The sequence below is a fragment of the Prinia subflava genome, chromosome 4, assembly GCF_021018805.1.
Source record: "Prinia subflava isolate CZ2003 ecotype Zambia chromosome 4, Cam_Psub_1.2, whole genome shotgun sequence".
Lineage (NCBI taxonomy): Eukaryota > Metazoa > Chordata > Aves > Passeriformes > Cisticolidae > Prinia > Prinia subflava.
In genome coordinates, this window is record NC_086250.1 from 15,584,033 (window position 1) to 15,607,098 (window position 23,066).

The window sequence follows — 23,066 nt, forward strand, 5'->3', positions numbered from 1 at the left end:
CCTATATAAGCCGGGCCAGCCCCCGCAGCCGCCAGTGCGGTTGCCATGGGACGTGCCGGAGCCATGGGTGACGGTGGTGTCCTGCTCACCGCACTTGTCCTGCTGCTGGCCGCCGTGGCTGTCTGCTGGGCCATCGGCCACTGGCAACCACGGCGGCGGCACACACGGACAGCAGCGACGAGGAGCAAGCGCTCCCGCGTCCGGCCCAGAGGCTCTCGGAGGAAGCGAGGAGCCCCCGCGGCTCCCAGGTCCTGCGGGCCTCGGGCCACCTCTCACAAGCGGCCACGCGCTCCCGCCAGCCCCACGCGCGGCGCCTGCAGCTGCCGCCGCTGCACGGCAGTGGCCCGCGAGCTGCAGGAACTGATGCTGCTGCTCTGGGCTGGCACTGGGACACGTGTGCCGCTCTACGCGGGGATGTGGCAGGCGCTGTGGGAAGGACTGGAGGAGCTGGGGAAGCGAGGCCACCTGCCCTGCTGCGGCTCCTTCAGATCCTCCACAAGCCTCCGTCCCCGCAAGAGGCTGCTCCCAGCAAGACTCTCCATCCCTGGGAGCGCCTCAACCCCTGCAAGGATGGCACAGCAGCGGAGACCCGCCATCCACGCAGGAGGTGCAGGCTGTCAGAGACCCTCCATCCTGCCAGGAGCCTCTGCTATCTCTGACAGCCTCCATCCCTCGCAGAGGCTCAGTGAGACCTGTCGGCCTGCAGAAGGTGCAGAGCCCATGCACAGGTCTCCCAGCTCCCTTGGGCTCACGGACTTCAAGGGCACAACCCCGAGCCTTGACGTGGCCAGGGAAAGCCCTGAAGTCCAGATGGGAGCCCAGCCTGAGGCAGGGGAGCTCCAAGAGACCTGTCGGCCTGCAGAAGGTGCAGAGCCCATGCACAGGTCTCCCAGCTCCCTGGGGCTCACGGACTTCAAGGGCACAACCCCGAGCCTTGACGTGGCCAGGGAAAGCCCTGAAGTCCAGATGGGAGCCCAGCTCGAGGCAAGGGAGCTTTCCCAGGAGCAGCTGGCGGAGCAGCCAGCGTCCTGGCACCAGCAGGTGTCATCCCGCAGGTCCCAGGACGCTGTGTTGGCTGTGCCAGCTGGCAACAGCCCCAGCCTGGTGGTGGAGCCGATCCTTGAGACACCAAGGAGTCTCCTCCATCCCCAGGAAGCTGCCGCACCACGGCTCTCGACTACCTCGAAGGCCTTCGTAAGAGCAGGTGAGAGGTCCTGAGGAGCTGTCAGAGGCTCCCCTGGGGCTCCTGACGGGCATGCCCAGGCCAGGCCGGGGCCCCTGAGAGTGGCCTAGTCCCTGGCTGCTTCCAGCGCCTCTGATGCCACGGCTTCAAAAGGCCCTCTCTGCTTTGCAGCTGCTCCTGGGACGCCCCCGGGCGAAGCCTCGGGCTGTAGCCCCGGCCGGCCACAAGAGCTGAGCGCGGCCCACGACGCCGGGGATAGAGACGGTGCCGCCCTGCCCCGCTGCCCTGCGCCTCCCGCAGCCGCCTCTGCGCCCTGCCCCGGCCCGGCCGTGCCGCTGGCCAGCCCCGGGGCTGCCGGGCGGGGGCCGCTGCCCGGCGCACAGCAGGAAGCAGGTCAGAGCAGCGGGGCCCGCGGCGGCTCGGCGCGCTTCACTTGCGGGCGCTCGGGGGGTTCCTGGGCGCAAGGCTGACGGCTCGCTCTTGGCCGCAGGGCGAAAGAAGGAGCTGCAGGAGCTCTACCAGCTGGGCCCGCAGCTGGGCAGCGGCGGCTTCGGCACCGTTTTCTCGGGCGTCCGCCTCTCGGACGGGAGGCCGGTGAGTGAGCGGGAAGGCCGGGCGTGCGGGGAGGGGCAGCGGCGGGCAGGGGCAGGCCTTGAGCTCAGCCCCCCCGTCTCGATGGCTGGCAGGTGGCCGTCAAACGCGTGGCCCGGGAGAGCGTCCTGCAGTGGGTCGAGCTGGTGAGTGAGCGGGGCCAGCGGCACAGAGCGGGCTGTGCCCCAAGCGTCCCCCGGGCGGGACGAATCCCCATCACCAGGGAGGCTGCCCGAGGGGCCACGGGGGCATGCCAGGCAGGGCCCGGCGCAGCCACAGGGCAGTGTCAGGCCCGCTGTAGGCGCTGTCTCCTCCTCACAGCCCGACGGCACCTGCGTTCCGATGGAGATCGCGCTCATGGAGAAGGTGGGCTCCGGCTGCCGCTTCATCATCCAGCTGCTGGACTGGTTTGAGCTGCCTGACAGCTTCGCGCTGGTGATGGAGCGTCCGGAGCGGTCGCGGGATCTCCTGCAGCTCCTGCGGGAGCACGGGTTCCTGAGCGAGGACAAGGCGCGCTGGCTCTTCTGCCAGGTGCTGTGCGCCGTGCAGCACTGCACCGCCTGCGGCGTCCTGCACCGGGACATCAAGCCGGAGAACCTCCTCGTGGACCCGGCATGCGGAGATCTGAAGCTGATTGACTTCGGCTGCGGCACCTTCCTCCAGGAGCGAGCCTTCACGCGATTTGCCGGTGAGCCGAGAGCCCCAGCCCGGGCCCTGCTCCCGGTGCCGGGCACTGCACGGCCCCGTTCCCTCCTCGGCCGTGGCCGTGGGGGGCGGCGTTCAGCCGGCTGCCGCCAGCCCTGTGGCACGGGGCGGAGCCGTGTCCCAGGAGCCGGCTGCCGGCCCTGCCCACACAGGAGGGGGGGCCGCCAAAGCCGGGCCCCGGCCGCTCGGCTCGGCAGCCCCGCGAGGGCTGGGGCTGCCCCGTCGGCCTTGTCTGCCTTGCAGAAGGGGTTCTTGGCTTGGGCCGGAGGGCGCGGAGTGGCCTCGGGGGTGGGGGGAGGTTGTGGCCGGCAGTGCAGCCCCTGCCTCTGGCAGGAGGCTGGCGCCAGGCTCTGGAAGGCAGCAGCCTGCGGCTGGACAGCGCTGCCTGTGTCCCCTAGGAACACAGGCGTACAGCCCGCCCGAGTTGGTCGCCATGGGCTGCTACCGCGGCGATTCGGCCACCGTGTGGTCCCTGGGCGTGCTGCTGTACGCAATGGTGTGCGGGAGCCTCCCCTTCAAGGACAACCGCGCCATCGTGCTGGGGCAGCTCTTCTTCGGGCCGCAGGTCTCTCCAGGTTGGTACCCGGCCTCAAGCGGGCGGCTTTGGCAGACGGCAGCGCGCAGCCCGGCGCGGCCCTCCCGCAGCTCCGCGGCCCCTGCCCTCAAGGGCCGGCCGCAGGCAGGAGGCGGCCCGTGCCGCCGGGCTCCGTGTGGCACACGCCGCCTGAAGGAGGGGGCCGTGTCCCGCCGGGCCGCCCTCCCGCACCGGGCACCGGCGGCGCTCTGGGCCCGGCGCGGCTCTGAGCACACGCAGCACGGCCCGGGCCCCGCGGGCGTCGGGGGGCGCCGGGCACGAGCCTTCTGCAAGTGACCGCCGCTTTCTGCCTCCTCTCCGCAGAGTGCCAGCACCTCATCTGCTGGTGTCTGTCCAAGCACCCCGCGGACAGGCCACAGCTGGAGGAGATCTTGCGCCACCCTTGGCTGCGGGGCTGGCGGTTTTGAGGCCTTGCCAGAGCCTCTGCAGCACCCAGGTACCCGGGCCCAGGCAGGACTCAATAAAAGACAAAAACACCAAACCAACCACAAACCAAAAAATAAAACAACCACCAACCCATTCCCGGCTGTCAGGTCTGGTGCTATTTGGGACCATTTCCACTCCGAGCCGAGCCCCAATGTCCCCTCATAATGACCGCCAGCTTGAGGGAGGAGCCGCCATTTAAGGGAAGCCGTGAGGGGCAAGCAGTCACCCCGCAAAGAAATGGGGGTAATCTGGGAAAACACCCACACATATCAAACACCCACCAGCTCCCCGAGTGAGGAGGGACCCTGGCAACTCCCAGAGTGACGCCAGCTCCTCTGGTCACTTTTGAAACGTCACCCCCGAAGGGCACGGGAGCAGGTGATTCCCCAATGTCAGCAGGCAAGCAGGTGAGGCAGAAGGCTGGCTTGCCTGAACAGGCATCTTCTCTGGGAAATAGCATGGAAAAGGAAGCTGTGTGCCCAGTGGAAAGCAGGTCACAGATGCTTCTTGCCACTGAAGGGAGAGATTTGGTGTGGCGAAAGCTCAGCTGGAGATGAAGGTGGACAGAAATGTGAGGCACAATAAAAAGCAGTGTTTTCAAATACATTAAAGGGAAAAAAAATCATTGTAAAAGTAACATTGTCCCCTACCAGGATGTGGATGGTCACCTCACAGACAGGGGCAGAGACACGGTACAGGTGTTTAATGCATTCTTTGCCTCTGTCTTCAACACTCATCCCTCCCTTCCCAGTGGAAAACGGTGCATTGTAGCAAGGGACACAGCAGAGTTTTGGAAGAGGGCAAGCCCTGCTCAGCAGAAACCAAACCACCCCTGTTTGATTCACAGCATTCCCATCCAAGCCCAACACAGGCCAGCTTCTTGGAAGAAAGGAAGCCTATCCCAGTCAAAACCAGAGAGGTGGGAGCACCATGAGCGGTCTTTAACAAATCCTGATTTATTTAGATCAGAGGCACTGCAGAGGTCAGGGAGCTGCAAACAAATAACTCTTCCAGCCCTCGACCACCATTTCAGGAGAGCTCCCCAGAGACAGAGTAACTTCCTTTGTGTCTGGAGGATCTTCCCAGGCAGAGAGGAGTGGGTATTTCCAGTTGGTAACGCTGCAGGGTCTTGGGAGCTGTGGACTTGACACGGCTGGCACCAGCACTCTTCCTGATGTGCCACCACTTGCTCCAGGAAAGGATTCATTGGAACAGGCTGACCTCTGCTTCTTACTTCCAGGCTTTTTCTGGCCACGGCCATCTTCAGGGATGAGCCAGTTCTGCCGAGCCCTGAGGCGGGCGGGGCACTGACGGCACAAAGGGGCCGAGCGCTGGTGTGAGGCAGGGCTGTGATGTTACAGGGGGTCCTGGCCACAGCACTGTGACATCACCCGCCACCCCTATATAAGCCGGGCCAGCCCCCGCAGCCGCCAGTGCGGTTGCCATGGGACGTGCCGGAGCCATGGGTGACGGTGGTGTCCTGCTCACCGCACTTGTCCTGCTGCTGGCCGCCGTGGCTGTCTGCTGGGCCATCGGCCACTGGCAACCACGGCGGCGGCACACACGGACAGCAGCGACGAGGAGCAAGCGCTCCCGCGTCCGGCCCAGAGGCTCTCGGAGGAAGCGAGGAGCCCCCGCGGCTCCCAGGTCCTGCGGGCCTCGGGCCACCTCTCACAAGCGGCCACGCGCTCCCGCCAGCCCCACGCGCGGCGCCTGCAGCTGCCGCCGCTGCACGGCAGTGGCCCGCGAGCTGCAGGAACTGATGCTGCTGCTCTGGGCTGGCACTGGGACACGTGTGCCGCTCTACGCGGGGATGTGGCAGGCGCTGTGGGAAGGACTGGAGGAGCTGGGGAAGCGAGGCCACCTGCCCTGCTGCGGCTCCTTCAGATCCTCCACAAGCCTCCGTCCCCGCAAGAGGCTGCTCCCAGCAAGACTCTCCATCCCTGGGAGCGCCTCAACCCCTGCAAGGATGGCACAGCAGCGGAGACCCGCCATCCACGCAGGAGGTGCAGGCTGTCAGAGACCCTCCATCCTGCCAGGAGCCTCTGCTATCTCTGACAGCCTCCATCCCTCGCAGAGGCTCAGTGAGACCTGTCGGCCTGCAGAAGGTGCAGAGCCCATGCACAGGTCTCCCAGCTCCCTTGGGCTCACGGACTTCAAGGGCACAACCCCGAGCCTTGACGTGGCCAGGGAAAGCCCTGAAGTCCAGATGGGAGCCCAGCCTGAGGCAGGGGAGCTCCAAGAGACCTGTCGGCCTGCAGAAGGTGCAGAGCCCATGCACAGGTCTCCCAGCTCCCTGGGGCTCACGGACTTCAAGGGCACAACCCCGAGCCTTGACGTGGCCAGGGAAAGCCCTGAAGTCCAGATGGGAGCCCAGCTCGAGGCAAGGGAGCTTTCCCAGGAGCAGCTGGCGGAGCAGCCAGCGTCCTGGCACCAGCAGGTGTCATCCCGCAGGTCCCAGGACGCTGTGTTGGCTGTGCCAGCTGGCAACAGCCCCAGCCTGGTGGTGGAGCCGATCCTTGAGACACCAAGGAGTCTCCTCCATCCCCAGGAAGCTGCCGCACCACGGCTCTCGACTACCTCGAAGGCCTTCGTAAGAGCAGGTGAGAGGTCCTGAGGAGCTGTCAGAGGCTCCCCTGGGGCTCCTGACGGGCATGCCCAGGCCAGGCCGGGGCCCCTGAGAGTGGCCTAGTCCCTGGCTGCTTCCAGCGCCTCTGATGCCACGGCTTCAAAAGGCCCTCTCTGCTTTGCAGCTGCTCCTGGGACGCCCCCGGGCGAAGCCTCGGGCTGTAGCCCCGGCCGGCCACAAGAGCTGAGCGCGGCCCACGACGCCGGGGATAGAGACGGTGCCGCCCTGCCCCGCTGCCCTGCGCCTCCCGCAGCCGCCTCTGCGCCCTGCCCCGGCCCGGCCGTGCCGCTGGCCAGCCCCGGGGCTGCCGGGCGGGGGCCGCTGCCCGGCGCACAGCAGGAAGCAGGTCAGAGCAGCGGGGCCCGCGGCGGCTCGGCCCGCTTCACTTGCGGGCGCTCGGGGGGTTCCTGGGCGCAAGGCTGACGGCTCGCTCTTGGCCGCAGGGCGAAAGAAGGAGCTGCAGGAGCTCTACCAGCTGGGCCCGCAGCTGGGCAGCGGCGGCTTCGGCACCGTTTTCTCGGGCGTCCGCCTCTCGGACGGGAGGCCGGTGAGTGAGCGGGAAGGCCGGGCGTGCGGGGAGGGGCAGCGGCGGGCAGGGGCAGGCCTTGAGCTCAGCCCCCCCGTCTCGATGGCTGGCAGGTGGCCGTCAAACGCATGGCCCGGGAGAGCGTCCTGCAGTGGGTCGAGCTGGTGAGTGAGCGGGGCCAGCGGCACAGAGCGGGCTGTGCCCCAAGCGTCCCCCGGGCGGGACGAATCCCCATCACCAGGGAGGCTGCCCGAGGGGCCACGGGGGCATGCCAGGCAGGGCCCGGCGCAGCCACAGAGCAGTGTCAGGCCCGCTGTAGGCGCTGTCTCCTCCTCACAGCCCGACGGCACCTGCGTTCCGATGGAGATCGCGCTCATGGAGAAGGTGGGCTCCGGCTGCCGCTTCATCATCCAGCTGCTGGACTGGTTTGAGCTGCCTGACAGCTTCGCGCTGGTGATGGAGCGTCCGGAGCGGTCGCGGGATCTCCTGCAGCTCCTGCGGGAGCACGGGTTCCTGAGCGAGGACAAGGCGCGCTGGCTCTTCTGCCAGGTGTTGTGCGCCGTGCAGCACTGCACCGCCTGCGGCGTCCTGCACCGGGACATCAAGCCGGAGAACCTCCTCGTGGACCCGGCATGCGGAGATCTGAAGCTGATTGACTTCGGCTGCGGCACCTTCCTCCAGGAGCGAGCCTTCACGCGATTTGCCGGTGAGCCGAGAGCCCCAGCCCGGGCCCTGCTCCCGGTGCCGGGCACTGCACGGCCCCGTTCCCTCCTCGGCCGTGGCCGTGGGGGGCGGCGTTCAGCCGGCTGCCGCCAGCCCTGTGGCACGGGGCGGAGCCGTGTCCCAGGAGCCGGCTGCCGGCCCTGCCCACACAGGAGGGGGGGCCGCCAAAGCCGGGCCCCGGCCGCTCGGCTCGGCAGCCCCGCGAGGGCTGGGGCTGCCCCGTCGGCCTTGTCTGCCTTGCAGAAGGGGTTCTTGGCTTGGGCCGGAGGGCGCGGAGTGGCCTCGGGGGTGGGGGGAGGTTGTGGCCGGCAGTGCAGCCCCTGCCTCTGGCAGGAGGCTGGCGCCAGGCTCTGGAAGGCAGCAGCCTGCGGCTGGACAGCGCTGCCTGTGTCCCCTAGGAACACAGGCGTACAGCCCGCCCGAGTTGGTGGCCATGGGCTGCTACCGCGGCGATTCGGCCACCGTGTGGTCCCTGGGCGTGCTGCTGTACGCAATGGTGTGCGGGAGCCTCCCCTTCAAGGACAACCGCGCCATCGTGCTGGGGCAGCTCTTCTTCGGGCCGCAGGTCTCTCCAGGTTGGTACCCCGGCCTCAAGCGGGCGGCTTTGGCAGACGGCAGCGCGCAGCCCGGCGCGGCCCTCCCGCAGCTCCGCGGCCCCTGCCCTCAAGGGCCGGCCGCAGGCAGGAGGCGGCCCGTGCCGCCGGGCTCCGTGTGGCACACGCCGCCTGAAGGAGGGGGCCGTGTCCCGCCGGGCCGCCCTCCCGCACCGGGCACCGGCGGCGCTCTGGGCCCGGCGCGGCTCTGAGCACACGCAGCACGGCCCGGGCCCCGCGGGCGTCGGGGGGCGCCGGGCACGAGCCTTCTGCAAGTGACCGCCGCTTTCTGCCTCCTCTCCGCAGAGTGCCAGCACCTCATCTGCTGGTGTCTGTCCAAGCACCCCGCGGACAGGCCACAGCTGGAGGAGATCTTGCGCCACCCTTGGCTGCGGGGCTGGCGGTTTTGAGGCCTTGCCAGAGCCTCTGCAGCACCCAGGTACCCGGGCCCAGGCAGGACTCAATAAAAGACAAAAACACCAAACCAACCACAAACCAAAAAATAAAACAACCACCAACCCATTCCCGGCTGTCAGGTCTGGTGCTATTTGGGACCATTTCCACTCCGAGCCGAGCCCCAATGTCCCCTCATAATGACCGCCAGCTTGAGGGAGGAGCCGCCATTTAAGGGAAGCCGTGAGGGGCAAGCAGTCACCCCGCAAAGAAATGGGGGTAATCTGGGAAAACACCCACACATATCAAACACCCACCAGCTCCCCGAGTGAGGAGGGACCCTGGCAACTCCCAGAGTGACGCCAGCTCCTCTGGTCACTTTTGAAACGTCACCCCCGAAGGGCACGGGAGCAGGTGATTCCCCAATGTCAGCAGGCAAGCAGGTGAGGCAGAAGGCTGGCTTGCCTGAACAGGCATCTTCTCTGGGAAATAGCATGGAAAAGGAAGCTGTGTGCCCAGTGGAAAGCAGGTCACAGATGCTTCTTGCCACTGAAGGGAGAGATTTGGTGTGGCGAAAGCTCAGCTGGAGATGAAGGTGGCCAGAAATGTGAGGCACAATAAAAAGCAGTGTTTTCAAATACATTAAAGGGAAAAAAAATCATTGTAAAAGTAACATTGTCCCCTACCAGGATGTGGATGGTCACCTCACAGACAGGGGCAGAGACACGGTACAGGTGTTTAATGCATTCTTTGCCTCTGTCTTCAACACTCATCCCTCCCTTCCCAGTGGAAAACGGTGCATTGTAGCAAGGGACACAGCAGAGTTTTGGAAGAGGGCAAGCCCTGCTCAGCAGAAACCAAACCACCCCTGTTTGATTCACAGCATTCCCATCCAAGCCCAACACAGGCCAGCTTCTTGGAAGAAAGGAAGCCTATCCCAGTCAAAACCAGAGAGGTGGGAGCACCATGAGCGGTCTTTAACAAATCCTGATTTATTTAGATCAGAGGCACTGCAGAGGTCAGGGAGCTGCAAACAAATAACTCTTCCAGCCCTCGACCACCATTTCAGGAGAGCTCCCCAGAGACAGAGTAACTTCCTTTGTGTCTGGAGGATCTTCCCAGGCAGAGAGGAGTGGGTATTTCCAGTTGGTAACGCTGCAGGGTCTTGGGAGCTGTGGACTTGACACGGCTGGCACCAGCACTCTTCCTGATGTGCCACCACTTGCTCCAGGAAAGGATTCATTGGAACAGGCTGACCTCTGCTTCTTACTTCCAGGCTTTTTCTGGCCACGGCCATCTTCAGGGATGAGCCAGTTCTGCCGAGCCCTGAGGCGGGCGGGGCACTGACGGCACAAAGGGGCCGAGCGCTGGTGTGAGGCAGGGCTGTGATGTTACAGGGGGTCCTGGCCACAGCACTGTGACATCACCCGCCACCCCTATATAAGCCGGGCCAGCCCCCGCAGCCGCCAGTGCGGTTGCCATGGGACGTGCCGGAGCCATGGGTGACGGTGGTGTCCTGCTCACCGCACTTGTCCTGCTGCTGGCCGCCGTGGCTGTCTGCTGGGCCATCGGCCACTGGCAACCACGGCGGCGGCACACACGGACAGCAGCGACGAGGAGCAAGCGCTCCCGCGTCCGGCCCAGAGGCTCTCGGAGGAAGCGAGGAGCCCCCGCGGCTCCCAGGTCCTGCGGGCCTCGGGCCACCTCTCACAAGCGGCCACGCGCTCCCGCCAGCCCCACGCGCGGCGCCTGCAGCTGCCGCCGCTGCACGGCAGTGGCCCGCGAGCTGCAGGAACTGATGCTGCTGCTCTGGGCTGGCACTGGGACACGTGTGCCGCTCTACGCGGGGATGTGGCAGGCGCTGTGGGAAGGACTGGAGGAGCTGGGGAAGCGAGGCCACCTGCCCTGCTGCGGCTCCTTCAGATCCTCCACAAGCCTCCGTCCCCGCAAGAGGCTGCTCCCAGCAAGACTCTCCATCCCTGGGAGCGCCTCAACCCCTGCAAGGATGGCACAGCAGCGGAGACCCGCCATCCACGCAGGAGGTGCAGGCTGTCAGAGACCCTCCATCCTGCCAGGAGCCTCTGCTATCTCTGACAGCCTCCATCCCTCGCAGAGGCTCAGTGAGACCTGTCGGCCTGCAGAAGGTGCAGAGCCCATGCACAGGTCTCCCAGCTCCCTTGGGCTCACGGACTTCAAGGGCACAACCCCGAGCCTTGACGTGGCCAGGGAAAGCCCTGAAGTCCAGATGGGAGCCCAGCCTGAGGCAGGGGAGCTCCAAGAGACCTGTCGGCCTGCAGAAGGTGCAGAGCCCATGCACAGGTCTCCCAGCTCCCTGGGGCTCACGGACTTCAAGGGCACAACCCCGAGCCTTGACGTGGCCAGGGAAAGCCCTGAAGTCCAGATGGGAGCCCAGCTCGAGGCAAGGGAGCTTTCCCAGGAGCAGCTGGCGGAGCAGCCAGCGTCCTGGCACCAGCAGGTGTCATCCCGCAGGTCCCAGGACGCTGTGTTGGCTGTGCCAGCTGGCAACAGCCCCAGCCTGGTGGTGGAGCCGATCCTTGAGACACCAAGGAGTCTCCTCCATCCCCAGGAAGCTGCCGCACCACGGCTCTCGACTACCTCGAAGGCCTTCGTAAGAGCAGGTGAGAGGTCCTGAGGAGCTGTCAGAGGCTCCCCTGGGGCTCCTGACGGGCATGCCCAGGCCAGGCCGGGGCCCCTGAGAGTGGCCTAGTCCCTGGCTGCTTCCAGCGCCTCTGATGCCACGGCTTCAAAAGGCCCTCTCTGCTTTGCAGCTGCTCCTGGGACGCCCCCGGGCGAAGCCTCGGGCTGTAGCCCCGGCCGGCCACAAGAGCTGAGCGCGGCCCACGACGCCGGGGATAGAGACGGTGCCGCCCTGCCCCGCTGCCCTGCGCCTCCCGCAGCCGCCTCTGCGCCCTGCCCCGGCCCGGCCGTGCCGCTGGCCAGCCCCGGGGCTGCCGGGCGGGGGCCGCTGCCCGGCGCACAGCAGGAAGCAGGTCAGAGCAGCGGGGCCCGCGGCGGCTCGGCGCGCTTCACTTGCAGGCGCTCGGGGGGTTCCTGGGCGCAAGGCTGACGGCTCGCTCTTGGCCGCAGGGCGAAAGAAGGAGCTGCAGGAGCTCTACCAGCTGGGCCCGCAGCTGGGCAGCGGCGGCTTCGGCACCGTTTTCTCGGGCGTCCGCCTCTCGGACGGGAGGCCGGTGAGTGAGCGGGAAGGCCGGGCGTGCGGGGAGGGGCAGCGGCGGGCAGGGGCAGGCCTTGAGCTCAGCCCCCCCGTCTCGATGGCTGGCAGGTGGCCGTCAAACGCATGGCCCGGGAGAGCGTCCTGCAGTGGGTCGAGCTGGTGAGTGAGCGGGGCCAGCGGCACAGAGCGGGCTGTGCCCCAAGCGTCCCCCGGGCGGGACGAATCCCCATCACCAGGGAGGCTGCCCGAGGGGCCACGGGGGCATGCCAGGCAGGGCCCGGCGCAGCCACAGAGCAGTGTCAGGCCCGCTGTAGGCGCTGTCTCCTCCTCACAGCCCGACGGCACCTGCGTTCCGATGGAGATCGCGCTCATGGAGAAGGTGGGCTCCGGCTGCCGCTTCATCATCCAGCTGCTGGACTGGTTTGAGCTGCCTGACAGCTTCGCGCTGGTGATGGAGCGTCCGGAGCGGTCGCGGGATCTCCTGCAGCTCCTGCGGGAGCACGGGTTCCTGAGCGAGGACAAGGCGCGCTGGCTCTTCTGCCAGGTGTTGTGCGCCGTGCAGCACTGCACCGCCTGCGGCGTCCTGCACCGGGACATCAAGCCGGAGAACCTCCTCGTGGACCCGGCATGCGGAGATCTGAAGCTGATTGACTTCGGCTGCGGCACCTTCCTCCAGGAGCGAGCCTTCACGCGATTTGCCGGTGAGCCGAGAGCCCCAGCCCGGGCCCTGCTCCCGGTGCCGGGCACTGCACGGCCCCGTTCCCTCCTCGGCCGTGGCCGTGGGGGGCGGCGTTCAGCCGGCTGCCGCCAGCCCTGTGGCACGGGGCGGAGCCGTGTCCCAGGAGCCGGCTGCCGGCCCTGCCCACACAGGAGGGGGGGCCGCCAAAGCCGGGCCCCGGCCGCTCGGCTCGGCAGCCCCGCGAGGGCTGGGGCTGCCCCGTCGGCCTTGTCTGCCTTGCAGAAGGGGTTCTTGGCTTGGGCCGGAGGGCGCGGAGTGGCCTCGGGGGTGGGGGGAGGTTGTGGCCGGCAGTGCAGCCCCTGCCTCTGGCAGGAGGCTGGCGCCAGGCTCTGGAAGGCAGCAGCCTGCGGCTGGACAGCGCTGCCTGTGTCCCCTAGGAACACAGGCGTACAGCCCGCCCGAGTTGGTCGCCATGGGCTGCTACCGCGGCGATTCGGCCACCGTGTGGTCCCTGGGCGTGCTGCTGTACGCAATGGTGTGCGGGAGCCTCCCCTTCAAGGACAACCGCGCCATCGTGCTGGGGCAGCTCTTCTTCGGGCCGCAGGTCTCTCCAGGTTGGTACCCGGCCTCAAGCGGGCGGCTTTGGCAGACGGCAGCGCGCAGCCCGGCGCGGCCCTCCCGCAGCTCCGCGGCCCCTGCCCTCAAGGGCCGGCCGCAGGCAGGAGGCGGCCCGTGCCGCCGGGCTCCGTGTGGCACACGCCGCCTGAAGGAGGGGGCCGTGTCCCGCCGGGCCGCCCTCCCGCACCGGGCACCGGCGGCGCTCTGGGCCCGGCGCGGCTCTGAGCACACGCAGCACGGCCCGGGCCCCGCGGGCGTCGGGGGGCGCCGGGCACGAGCCTTCTGCAAGTGACCGCCGCTTTCTGCCTCCTCTCCGCAGAGTGCCAGCACCTCATCTGCTGGTGTCTGTCCAAGCACCCCGCGGACAGGCCACAGCTGGAGGAGATCTTGCGCCACCCTTGGCTGCGGGGCTGGCGGTTTTGAGGCCTTGCCAGAGCCTCTGCAGCACCCAGGTACCCGGGCCCAGGCAGGACTCAATAAAAGACAAAAACACCAAACCAACCACAAACCAAAAAATAAAACAACCACCAACCCATTCCCGGCTGTCAGGTCTGGTGCTATTTGGGACCATTTCCACTCCGAGCCGAGCCCCAATGTCCCCTCATAATGACCGCCAGCTTGAGGGAGGAGCCGCCATTTAAGGGAAGCCGTGAGGGGCAAGCAGTCACCCCGCAAAGAAATGGGGGTAATCTGGGAAAACACCCACACATATCAAACACCCACCAGCTCCCCGAGTGAGGAGGGACCCTGGCAACTCCCAGAGTGACGCCAGCTCCTCTGGTCACTTTTGAAACGTCACCCCCGAAGGGCACGGGAGCAGGTGATTCCCCAATGTCAGCAGGCAAGCAGGTGAGGCAGAAGGCTGGCTTGCCTGAACAGGCATCTTCTCTGGGAAATAGCATGGAAAAGGAAGCTGTGTGCCCAGTGGAAAGCAGGTCACAGATGCTTCTTGCCACTGAAGGGAGAGATTTGGTGTGGCGAAAGCTCAGCTGGAGATGAAGGTGGACAGAAATGTGAGGCACAATAAAAAGCAGTGTTTTCAAATACATTAAAGGGAAAAAAAATCATTGTAAAAGTAACATTGTCCCCTACCAGGATGTGGATGGTCACCTCACAGACAGGGGCAGAGACACGGTACAGGTGTTTAATGCATTCTTTGCCTCTGTCTTCAACACTCATCCCTCCCTTCCCAGTGGAAAACGGTGCATTGTAGCAAGGGACACAGCAGAGTTTTGGAAGAGGGCAAGCCCTGCTCAGCAGAAACCAAACCACCCCTGTTTGATTCACAGCATTCCCATCCAAGCCCAACACAGGCCAGCTTCTTGGAAGAAAGGAAGCCTATCCCAGTCAAAACCAGAGAGGTGGGAGCACCATGAGCGGTCTTTAACAAATCCTGATTTATTTAGATCAGAGGCACTGCAGAGGTCAGGGAGCTGCAAACAAATAACTCTTCCAGCCCTCGACCACCATTTCAGGAGAGCTCCCCAGAGACAGAGTAACTTCCTTTGTGTCTGGAGGATCTTCCCAGGCAGAGAGGAGTGGGTATTTCCAGTTGGTAACGCTGCAGGGTCTTGGGAGCTGTGGACTTGACACGGCTGGCACCAGCACTCTTCCTGATGTGCCACCACTTGCTCCAGGAAAGGGTTCATTGGAACAGGCTGACCTCTGCTTCTTACTTCCAGGCTTTTTCTGGCCACGGCCATCTTCAGGGATGAGCCAGTTCTGCCGAGCCCTGAGGCGGGCGGGGCACTGACGGCACAAAGGGGCCGAGCGCTGGTGTGAGGCAGGGCTGTGATGTTACAGGGGGTCCTGGCCACAGCACTGTGACATCACCCGCCACCCCTATATAAGCCGGGCCAGCCCCCGCAGCCGCCAGTGCGGTTGCCATGGGACGTGCCGGAGCCATGGGTGACGGTGGTGTCCTGCTCACCGCACTTGTCCTGCTGCTGGCCGCCGTGGCTGTCTGCTGGGCCATCGGCCACTGGCAACCACGGCGGCGGCACACACGGACAGCAGCGACGAGGAGCAAGCGCTCCCGCGTCTGGCCCAGAGGCTCTCGGAGGAAGCGAGGAGCCCCCGCGGCTCCCAGGTCCTGCGGGCCTCGGGCCACCTCTCACAAGCGGCCACGCGCTCCCGCCAGCCCCACGCGCGGCGCCTGCAGCTGCCGCCGCTGCACGGCAGTGGCCCGCGAGCTGCAGGAACTGATGCTGCTGCTCTGGGCTGGCACTGGGACACGTGTGCCGCTCTACGCGGGGATGTGGCAGGCGCTGTGGGAAGGACTGGAGGAGCTGGGGAAGCGAGGCCACCTGCCCTGCTGCGGCTCCTTCAGATCCTCCACAAGCCTCCGTCCCCGCAAGAGGCTGCTCCCAGCAAGACTCTCCATCCCTGGGAGCGCCTCAACCCCTGCAAGGATGGCACAGCAGCGGAGACCCGCCATCCACGCAGGAGGTGCAGGCTGTCAGAGACCCTCCATCCTGCCAGGAGCCTCTGCTATCTCTGACAGCCTCCATCCCTCGCAGAGGCTCAGTGAGACCTGTCGGCCTGCAGAAGGTGCAGAGCCCATGCACAGGTCTCCCAGCTCCCTTGGGCTCACGGACTTCAAGGGCACAACCCCGAGCCTTGACGTGGCCAGGGAAAGCCCTGAAGTCCAGATGGGAGCCCAGCCTGAGGCAGGGGAGCTCCAAGAGACCTGTCGGCCTGCAGAAGGTGCAGAGCCCATGCACAGGTCTCCCAGCTCCCTGGGGCTCACGGACTTCAAGGGCACAACCCCGAGCCTTGACGTGGCCAGGGAAAGCCCTGAAGTCCAGATGGGAGCCCAGCTCGAGGCAAGGGAGCTTTCCCAGGAGCAGCTGGCGGAGCAGCCAGCGTCCTGGCACCAGCAGGTGTCATCCCGCAGGTCCCAGGACGCTGTGTTGGCTGTGCCAGCTGGCAACAGCCCCAGCCTGGTGGTGGAGCCGATCCTTGAGACACCAAGGAGTCTCCTCCATCCCCAGGAAGCTGCCGCACCACGGCTCTCGACTACCTCGAAGGCCTTCGTAAGAGCAGGTGAGAGGTCCTGAGGAGCTGTCAGAGGCTCCCCTGGGGCTCCTGACGGGCATGCCCAGGCCAGGCCGGGGCCCCTGAGAGTGGCCTAGTCCCTGGCTGCTTCCAGCGCCTCTGATGCCACGGCTTCAAAAGGCCCTCTCTGCTTTGCAGCTGCTCCTGGGACGCCCCCGGGCGAAGCCTCGGGCTGTAGCCCCGGCCGGCCACAAGAGCTGAGCGCGGCCCACGACGCCGGGGATAGAGACGGTGCCGCCCTGCCCCGCTGCCCTGCGCCTCCCGCAGCCGCCTCTGCGCCCTGCCCCGGCCCGGCCGTGCCGCTGGCCAGCCCCGGGGCTGCCGGGCGGGGGCCGCTGCCCGGCGCACAGCAGGAAGCAGGTCAGAGCAGCGGGGCCCGCGGCGGCTCGGCGCGCTTCACTTGCGGGCGCTCGGGGGGTTCCTGGGCGCAAGGCTGACGGCTCGCTCTTGGCCGCAGGGCGAAAGAAGGAGCTGCAGGAGCTCTACCAGCTGGGCCCGCAGCTGGGCAGCGGCGGCTTCGGCACCGTTTTCTCGGGCGTCCGCCTCTCGGACGGGAGGCCGGTGAGTGAGCGGGAAGGCCGGGCGTGCGGGGAGGGGCAGCGGCGGGCAGGGGCAGGCCTTGAGCTCAGCCCCCCCGTCTCGATGGCTGGCAGGTGGCCGTCAAACGCATGGCCCGGGAGAGCGTCCTGCAGTGGGTCGAGCTGGTGAGTGAGCGGGGCCAGCGGCACAGAGCGGGCTGTGCCCCAAGCGTCCCCTGGGCGGGACGAATCCCCATCACCAGGGAGGCTGCCCGAGGGGCCACGGGGGCATGCCAGGCAGGGCCCGGCGCAGCCACAGAGCAGTGTCAGGCGCGCTGTAGGCACTGTCTCCTCCTCACAGCCCGACGGCACCTGCGTTCCGATGGAGATCGCGCTCATGGAGAAGGTGGGCTCCGGCTGCCGCTTCATCATCCAGCTGCTGGACTGGTTTGAGCTGCCTGACAGCTTCGCGCTGGTGATGGAGCGTCCGGAGCGGTCGCGGGATCTCCTGCAGCTCCTGCGGGAGCACGGGTTCCTGAGCGAGGACAAGGCGCGCTGGCTCTTCTGCCAGGTGTTGTGCGCCGTGCAGCACTGCACCGCCTGCGGCGTCCTGCACCGGGACATCAAGCCGGAGAACCTCCTCGTGGACCCGGCATGCGGAGATCTGAAGCTGATTGACTTCGGCTGCGGCACCTTCCTCCAGGAGCGAGCCTTCACGCGATTTGCCGGTGAGCCGAGAGCCCCAGCCCGGGCCCTGCTCCCGGTGCCGGGCACTGCACGGCCCCGTTCCCTCCTCGGCCGTGGCCGTGGGGGGCGGCGTTCAGCCGGCTGCCGCCAGCCCTGTGGCACGGGGCGGAGCCGTGTCCCAGGAGCCGGCTGCCGGCCCTGCCCACACAGGAGGGGGGGCCGCCAAAGCCGGGCCCCGGCCGCTCGGCTCGGCAGCCCCGCGAGGGCTGGGGCTGCCCCGTCGGCCTTGTCTGCCTTGCAGAAGGGGTTCTTGGCTTGGGCCGGAGGGCGCGGAGTGGCCTCGGGGGTGGGGGGAGGTTGTGGCCGGCAGTGCAGCCCCTGCCTCTGGCAGGAGGCTGGCGCCAGGCTCTGGAAGGCAGCAGCCTGCGGCTGGACAGCGCTGCCTGTGTCCCCTAGGAACACAGGCGTACAGCCCGCCCGAGTTGGTGGCCATGGGCTGCTACCGCGGCGATTCGGCCACCGTGTGGTCCCTGGGCGTGCTGCTGTACGCAATGGTGTGCGGGAGCCTCCCCTTCAAGGACAACCGCGCCATCGTGCTGGGGCAGCTCTTCTTCGGGCCGCAGGTCTCTCCAGGTTGGTACCCGGCCTCAAGCGGGCGGCTTTGGCAGACGGCAGCGCGCAGCCCGGCGCGGCCCTCCCGCAGCTCCGCGGCCCCTGCCCTCAAGGGCCGGCCGCAGGCAGGAGGCGGCCCGTGCCGCCGGGCTCCGTGTGGCACACGCCGCCTGAAGGAGGGGGCCGTGTCCCGCCGGGCCGCCCTCCCGCACCGGGCACCGGCGGCGCTCTGGGCCCGGCGCGGCTCTGAGCACACGCAGCACGGCCCGGGCCCCGCGGGCGTCGGGGGGCGCCGGGCACGAGCCTTCTGCAAGTGACCGCCGCTTTCTGCCTCCTCTCCGCAGAGTGCCAGCACCTCATCTGCTGGTGTCTGTCCAAGCACCCCGCGGACAGGCCACAGCTGGAGGAGATCTTGCGCCACCCTTGGCTGCGGGGCTGGCGGTTTTGAGGCCTTGCCAGAGCCTCTGCAGCACCCAGGTACCCGGGCCCAGGCAGGACTCAATAAAAGACAAAAACACCAAACCAACCACAAACCAAAAAATAAAACAACCACCAACCCATTCCCGGCTGTCAGGTCTGGTGCTATTTGGGACCATTTCCACTCCGAGCCGAGCCCCAATGTCCCCTCATAATGACCGCCAGCTTGAGGGAGGAGCCGCCATTTAAGGGAAGCCGTGAGGGGCAAGCAGTCACCCCGCAAAGAAATGGGGGTAATCTGGGAAAACACCCACACATATCAAACACCCACCAGCTCCCCGAGTGAGGAGGGACCCTGGCAACTCCCAGAGTGACGCCAGCTCCTCTGGTCACTTTTGAAACGTCACCCCCGAAGGGCACGGGAGCAGGTGATTCCCCAATGTCAGCAGGCAAGCAGGTGAGGCAGAAGGCTGGCTTGCCTGAACAGGCATCTTCTCTGGGAAATAGCATGGAAAAGGAAGCTGTGTGCCCAGTGGAAAGCAGGTCACAGATGCTTCTTGCCACTGAAGGGAGAGATTTGGTGTGGCGAAAGCTCAGCTGGAGATGAAGGTGGCCAGAAATGTGAGGCACAATAAAAAGCAGTGTTTTCAAATACATTAAAGGGAAAAAAAATCATTGTAAAAGTAACATTGTCCCCTACCAGGATGTGGATGGTCACCTCACAGACAGGGGCAGAGACACGGTACAGGTGTTTAATGCATTCTTTGCCTCTGTCTTCAACACTCATCCCTCCCTTCCCAGTGGAAAACGGTGCATTGTAGCAAGGGACACAGCAGAGTTTTGGAAGAGGGCAAGCCCTGCTCAGCAGAAACCAAACCACCCCTGTTTGATTCACAGCATTCCCATCCAAGCCCAACACAGGCCAGCTTCTTGGAAGAAAGGAAGCCTATCCCAGTCAAAACCAGAGAGGTGGGAGCACCATGAGCGGTCTTTAACAAATCCTGATTTATTTAGATCAGAGGCACTGCAGAGGTCAGGGAGCTGCAAACAAATAACTCTTCCAGCCCTCGACCACCATTTCAGGAGAGCTCCCCAGAGACAGAGTAACTTCCTTTGTGTCTGGAGGATCTTCCCAGGCAGAGAGGAGTGGGTATTTCCAGTTGGTAACGCTGCAGGGTCTTGGGAGCTGTGGACTTGACACGGCTGGCACCAGCACTCTTCCTGATGTGCCACCACTTGCTCCAGGAAAGGGTTCATTGGAACAGGCTGACCTCTGCTTCTTACTTCCAGGCTTTTTCTGGCCACGGCCATCTTCAGGGATGAGCCAGTTCTGCCGAGCCCTGAGGCGGGCGGGGCACTGACGGCACAAAGGGGCCGAGCGCTGGTGTGAGGCAGGGCTGTGATGTTACAGGGGGTCCTGGCCACAGCACTGTGACATCACCCGCCACCCCTATATAAGCCGGGCCAGCCCCCGCAGCCGCCAGTGCGGTTGCCATGGGACGTGCCGGAGCCATGGGTGACGGTGGTGTCCTGCTCACCGCACTTGTCCTGCTGCTGGCCGCCGTGGCTGTCTGCTGGGCCATCGGCCACTGGCAACCACGGCGGCGGCACACACGGACAGCAGCGACGAGGAGCAAGCGCTCCCGCGTCCGGCCCAGAGGCTCTCGGAGGAAGCGAGGAGCCCCCGCGGCTCCCAGGTCCTGCGGGCCTCGGGCCACCTCTCACAAGCGGCCACGCGCTCCCGCCAGCCCCACGCGCGGCGCCTGCAGCTGCCGCCGCTGCACGGCAGTGGCCCGCGAGCTGCAGGAACTGATGCTGCTGCTCTGGGCTGGCACTGGGACACGTGTGCCGCTCTACGCGGGGATGTGGCAGGCGCTGTGGGAAGGACTGGAGGAGCTGGGGAAGCGAGGCCACCTGCCCTGCTGCGGCTCCTTCAGATCCTCCACAAGCCTCCGTCCCCGCAAGAGGCTGCTCCCAGCAAGACTCTCCATCCCTGGGAGCGCCTCAACCCCTGCAAGGATGGCACAGCAGCGGAGACCCGCCATCCACGCAGGAGGTGCAGGCTGTCAGAGACCCTCCATCCTGCCAGGAGCCTCTGCTATCTCTGACAGCCTCCATCCCTCGCAGAGGCTCAGTGAGACCTGTCGGCCTGCAGAAGGTGCAGAGCCCATGCACAGGTCTCCCAGCTCCCTTGGGCTCACGGACTTCAAGGGCACAACCCCGAGCCTTGACGTGGCCAGGGAAAGCCCTGAAGTCCAGATGGGAGCCCAGCTCGAGGCAAGGGAGCTTTCCCAGGAGCAGCTGGCAGAGCAGCCAGCGTCCTGGCACCAGCAGGTGTCATCCCGCAGGTCCCAGGACGCTGTGTTGGCTGTGCCAGCTGGCAACAGCCCCAGCCTGGTGGTGGAGCCGATCCTTGAGACACCAAGGAGTCTCCTCCATCCCCAGGAAGCTGCCGCACCACGGCTCTCGACTACCTCGAAGGCCTTCGTAAGAGCAGGTGAGAGGTCCTGAGGAGCTGTCAGAGGCTCCCCTGGGGCTCCTGACGGGCATGCCCAGGCCAGGCCGGGGCCCCTGAGAGTGGCCTAGTCCCTGGCTGCTTCCAGCGCCTCTGATGCCACGGCTTCAAAAGGCCCTCTCTGCTTTGCAGCTGCTCCTGGGACGCCCCCGGGCGAAGCCTCGGGCTGTAGCCCCGGCCGGCCACAAGAGCTGAGCGCGGCCCACGACGCCGGGGATAGAGACGGTGCCGCCCTGCCCCGCTGCCCTGCGCCTCCCGCAGCCGCCTCTGCGCCCTGCCCCGGCCCGGCCGTGCCGCTGGCCAGCCCCGGGGCTGCCGGGCGGGGGCCGCTGCCCGGCGCACAGCAGGAAGCAGGTCAGAGCAGCGGGGCCCGCGGCGGCTCGGCCCGCTTCACTTGCGGGCGCTCGGGGGGTTCCTGGGCGCAAGGCTGACGGCTCGCTCTTGGCCGCAGGGCGAAAGAAGGAGCTGCAGGAGCTCTACCAGCTGGGCCCGCAGCTGGGCAGCGGCGGCTTCGGCACCGTTTTCTCGGGCGTCCGCCTCTCGGACGGGAGGCCGGTGAGTGAGCGGGAAGGCCGGGCGTGCGGGGAGGGGCAGCGGCGGGCAGGGGCACGCCTTGAGCTCAGCCCCCCCGTCTCGATGGCTGGCAGGTGGCCGTCAAACGCGTGGCCCGGGAGAGCGTCCTGCAGTGGGTCGAGCTGGTGAGTGAGCGGGGCCAGCGGCACAGAGCGGGCTGTGCCCCAAGCGTCCCCCGGGCGGGATGAATCCCCATCACCAGGGAGGCTGCCCGAGGGGCCACGGGGGCATGCCAGGCAGGGCCCGGCGCAGCCACAGGGCAGTGTCAGGCCCGCTGTAGGCGCTGTCTCCTCCTCACAGCCCGACGGCACCTGCGTTCCGATGGAGATCGCGCTCATGGAGAAGGTGGGCTCCGGCTGCCGCTTCATCATCCAGCTGCTGGACTGGTTTGAGCTGCCTGACAGCTTCGCGCTGGTGATGGAGCGTCCGGAGCGGTCGCGGGATCTCCTGCAGCTCCTGCGGGAGCACGGGTTCCTGAGCGAGGACAAGGCGCGCTGGCTCTTCTGCCAGGTGCTGTGCGCCGTGCAGCACTGCACCGCCTGCGGCGTCCTGCACCGGGACATCAAGCCGGAGAACCTCCTCGTGGACCCGGCATGCGGAGATCTGAAGCTGATTGACTTCGGCTGCGGCACCTTCCTCCAAGAGCGAGCCTTCACGCGATTTGCCGGTGAGCCGAGAGCCCCAGCCCGGGCCCTGCTCCCGGTGCCGGGCACTGCACGGCCCCGTTCCCTCCTCGGCCGTGGCCGTGGGGGGCGGCGTTCAGCCGGCTGCCGCCAGCCCTGTGGCACGGGGCGGAGCCGTGTCCCAGGAGCCGGCTGCCGGCCCTGCCCACACAGGAGGGGGGCCGCCAAAGCCGGGCCCCGGCCGCTCGGCTCGGCAGCCCCGCGAGGGCTGGGGCTGCCCCGTCGGCCTTGTCTGCCTTGCAGAAGGGGTTCTTGGCTTGGGCCGGAGGGCGCGGAGTGGCCTCGGGGGTGGGGGGAGGTTGTGGCCGGCAGTGCAGCCCCTGCCTCTGGCAGGAGGCTGGCGCCAGGCTCTGGAAGGCAGCAGCCTGCGGCTGGACAGCGCTGCCTGTGTCCCCTAGGAACACAGGCGTACAGCCCGCCCGAGTTGGTCGCCATGGGCTGCTACCGCGGCGATTCGGCCACCGTGTGGTCCCTGGGCGTGCTGCTGTACGCAATGGTGTGCGGGAGCCTCCCCTTCAAGGACAACCGCGCCATCGTGCTGGGGCAGCTCTTCTTCGGGCCGCAGGTCTCTCCAGGTTGGTACCCGGCCTCAAGCGGGCGGCTTTGGCAGACGGCAGCGCGCAGCCCGGCGCGGCCCTCCCGCAGCTCCGCGGCCCCTGCCCTCAAGGGCCGGCCGCAGGCAGGAGGCGGCCCGTGCCGCCGGGCTCCGTGTGGCACACGCCGCCTGAAGGAGGGGGCCGTGTCCCGCCGGGCCGCCCTCCCGCACCGGGCACCGGCGGCGCTCTGGGCCCGGCGCGGCTCTGAGCACACGCAGCACGGCCCGGGCCCCGCGGGCGTCGGGGGGCGCCGGGCACGAGCCTTCTGCAAGTGACCGCCGCTTTCTGCCTCCTCTCCGCAGAGTGCCAGCACCTCATCTGCTGGTGTCTGTCCAAGCACCCCGCGGACAGGCCACAGCTGGAGGAGATCTTGCGCCACCCTTGGCTGCGGGGCTGGCGGTTTTGAGGCCTTGCCAGAGCCTCTGCAGCACCCAGGTACCCGGGCCCAGGCAGGACTCAATAAAAGACAAAAACACCAAACCAACCACAAACCAAAAAATAAAACAACCACCAACCCATTCCCGGCTGTCAGGTCTGGTGCTATTTGGGAC

The 23,066-nt window shown here is 66.7% G+C and overlaps 3 protein-coding genes across 3 annotated transcripts; all 3 read left to right on the forward strand.

Annotated features, from left to right (window-relative positions):
* The first annotated feature begins 63 nt into the window (after window positions 1-63).
* On the forward strand, window positions 64-3,925 carry LOC134549276 (uncharacterized). Its single transcript, XM_063394845.1, has 6 exons — window positions 64-865; window positions 1,085-1,204; window positions 1,355-1,447; window positions 1,674-1,777; window positions 1,870-1,924; window positions 1,965-3,925. Exons 1-6 carry the CDS (start codon window positions 64-66, stop codon window positions 3,281-3,283), a joined length of 2,493 nt encoding a protein of 830 aa, XP_063250915.1. The 3' UTR covers window positions 3,284-3,925.
* Window positions 3,926-9,862: 5,937 nt separating this feature from the next.
* LOC134549277 (myosin light chain kinase 2, skeletal/cardiac muscle-like) lies at window positions 9,863-13,724 on the forward strand. Its single transcript, XM_063394846.1, is given in 8 exon segments — window positions 9,863-10,664; window positions 10,884-11,003; window positions 11,154-11,246; window positions 11,473-11,576; window positions 11,669-11,719; window positions 11,895-12,576; window positions 12,578-12,853; window positions 13,177-13,724. Coding segments are annotated over 8 exon segments (2,232 nt in total). The 3' UTR covers window positions 13,281-13,724.
* A 1,037-nt stretch (window positions 13,725-14,761) lies between these two features.
* Window positions 14,762-19,097, forward strand: LOC134549278 (serine/threonine-protein kinase pim-2-like). Its single transcript, XM_063394847.1, has 7 exons — window positions 14,762-15,563; window positions 16,053-16,145; window positions 16,372-16,475; window positions 16,568-16,618; window positions 16,794-17,160; window positions 17,576-17,752; window positions 18,076-19,097. Exons 1-7 carry the CDS (start codon window positions 14,762-14,764, stop codon window positions 18,177-18,179), a joined length of 1,698 nt encoding a protein of 565 aa, XP_063250917.1. The 3' UTR covers window positions 18,180-19,097.
* Window positions 19,098-23,066: the final 3,969 nt, after the last annotated feature.

What these genes read in the sequence shown, in the direction of transcription:
- LOC134549278 (XM_063394847.1), top strand. Translation starts at nt 14,762, where the DNA reads ATGGGTGACGGTGGTGTCCTGCTCACCGCACTTGTCCTGCTGCTGGCC. An exon ending in GCCTCTCGGACGGGAGGCCG is followed by an intron (nt 16,476 to 16,567) that starts GTGAGTGAGCGG and finishes GATGGCTGGCAG; the next exon opens with GTGGCCGTCAAACGCATGGC. An exon ending in TCCTGCAGTGGGTCGAGCTG is followed by an intron (nt 16,619 to 16,793) that starts GTGAGTGAGCGG and finishes TCCTCCTCACAG; the next exon opens with CCCGACGGCACCTGCGTTCC.
- LOC134549276 (XM_063394845.1), top strand. Translation starts at nt 64, where the DNA reads ATGGGTGACGGTGGTGTCCTGCTCACCGCACTTGTCCTGCTGCTGGCC. An exon ending in GACCTGTCGGCCTGCAGAAG is followed by an intron (nt 866 to 1,084) that starts GTGCAGAGCCCA and finishes TGGCTGTGCCAG; the next exon opens with CTGGCAACAGCCCCAGCCTG. An exon ending in GCCTCTCGGACGGGAGGCCG is followed by an intron (nt 1,778 to 1,869) that starts GTGAGTGAGCGG and finishes GATGGCTGGCAG; the next exon opens with GTGGCCGTCAAACGCGTGGC.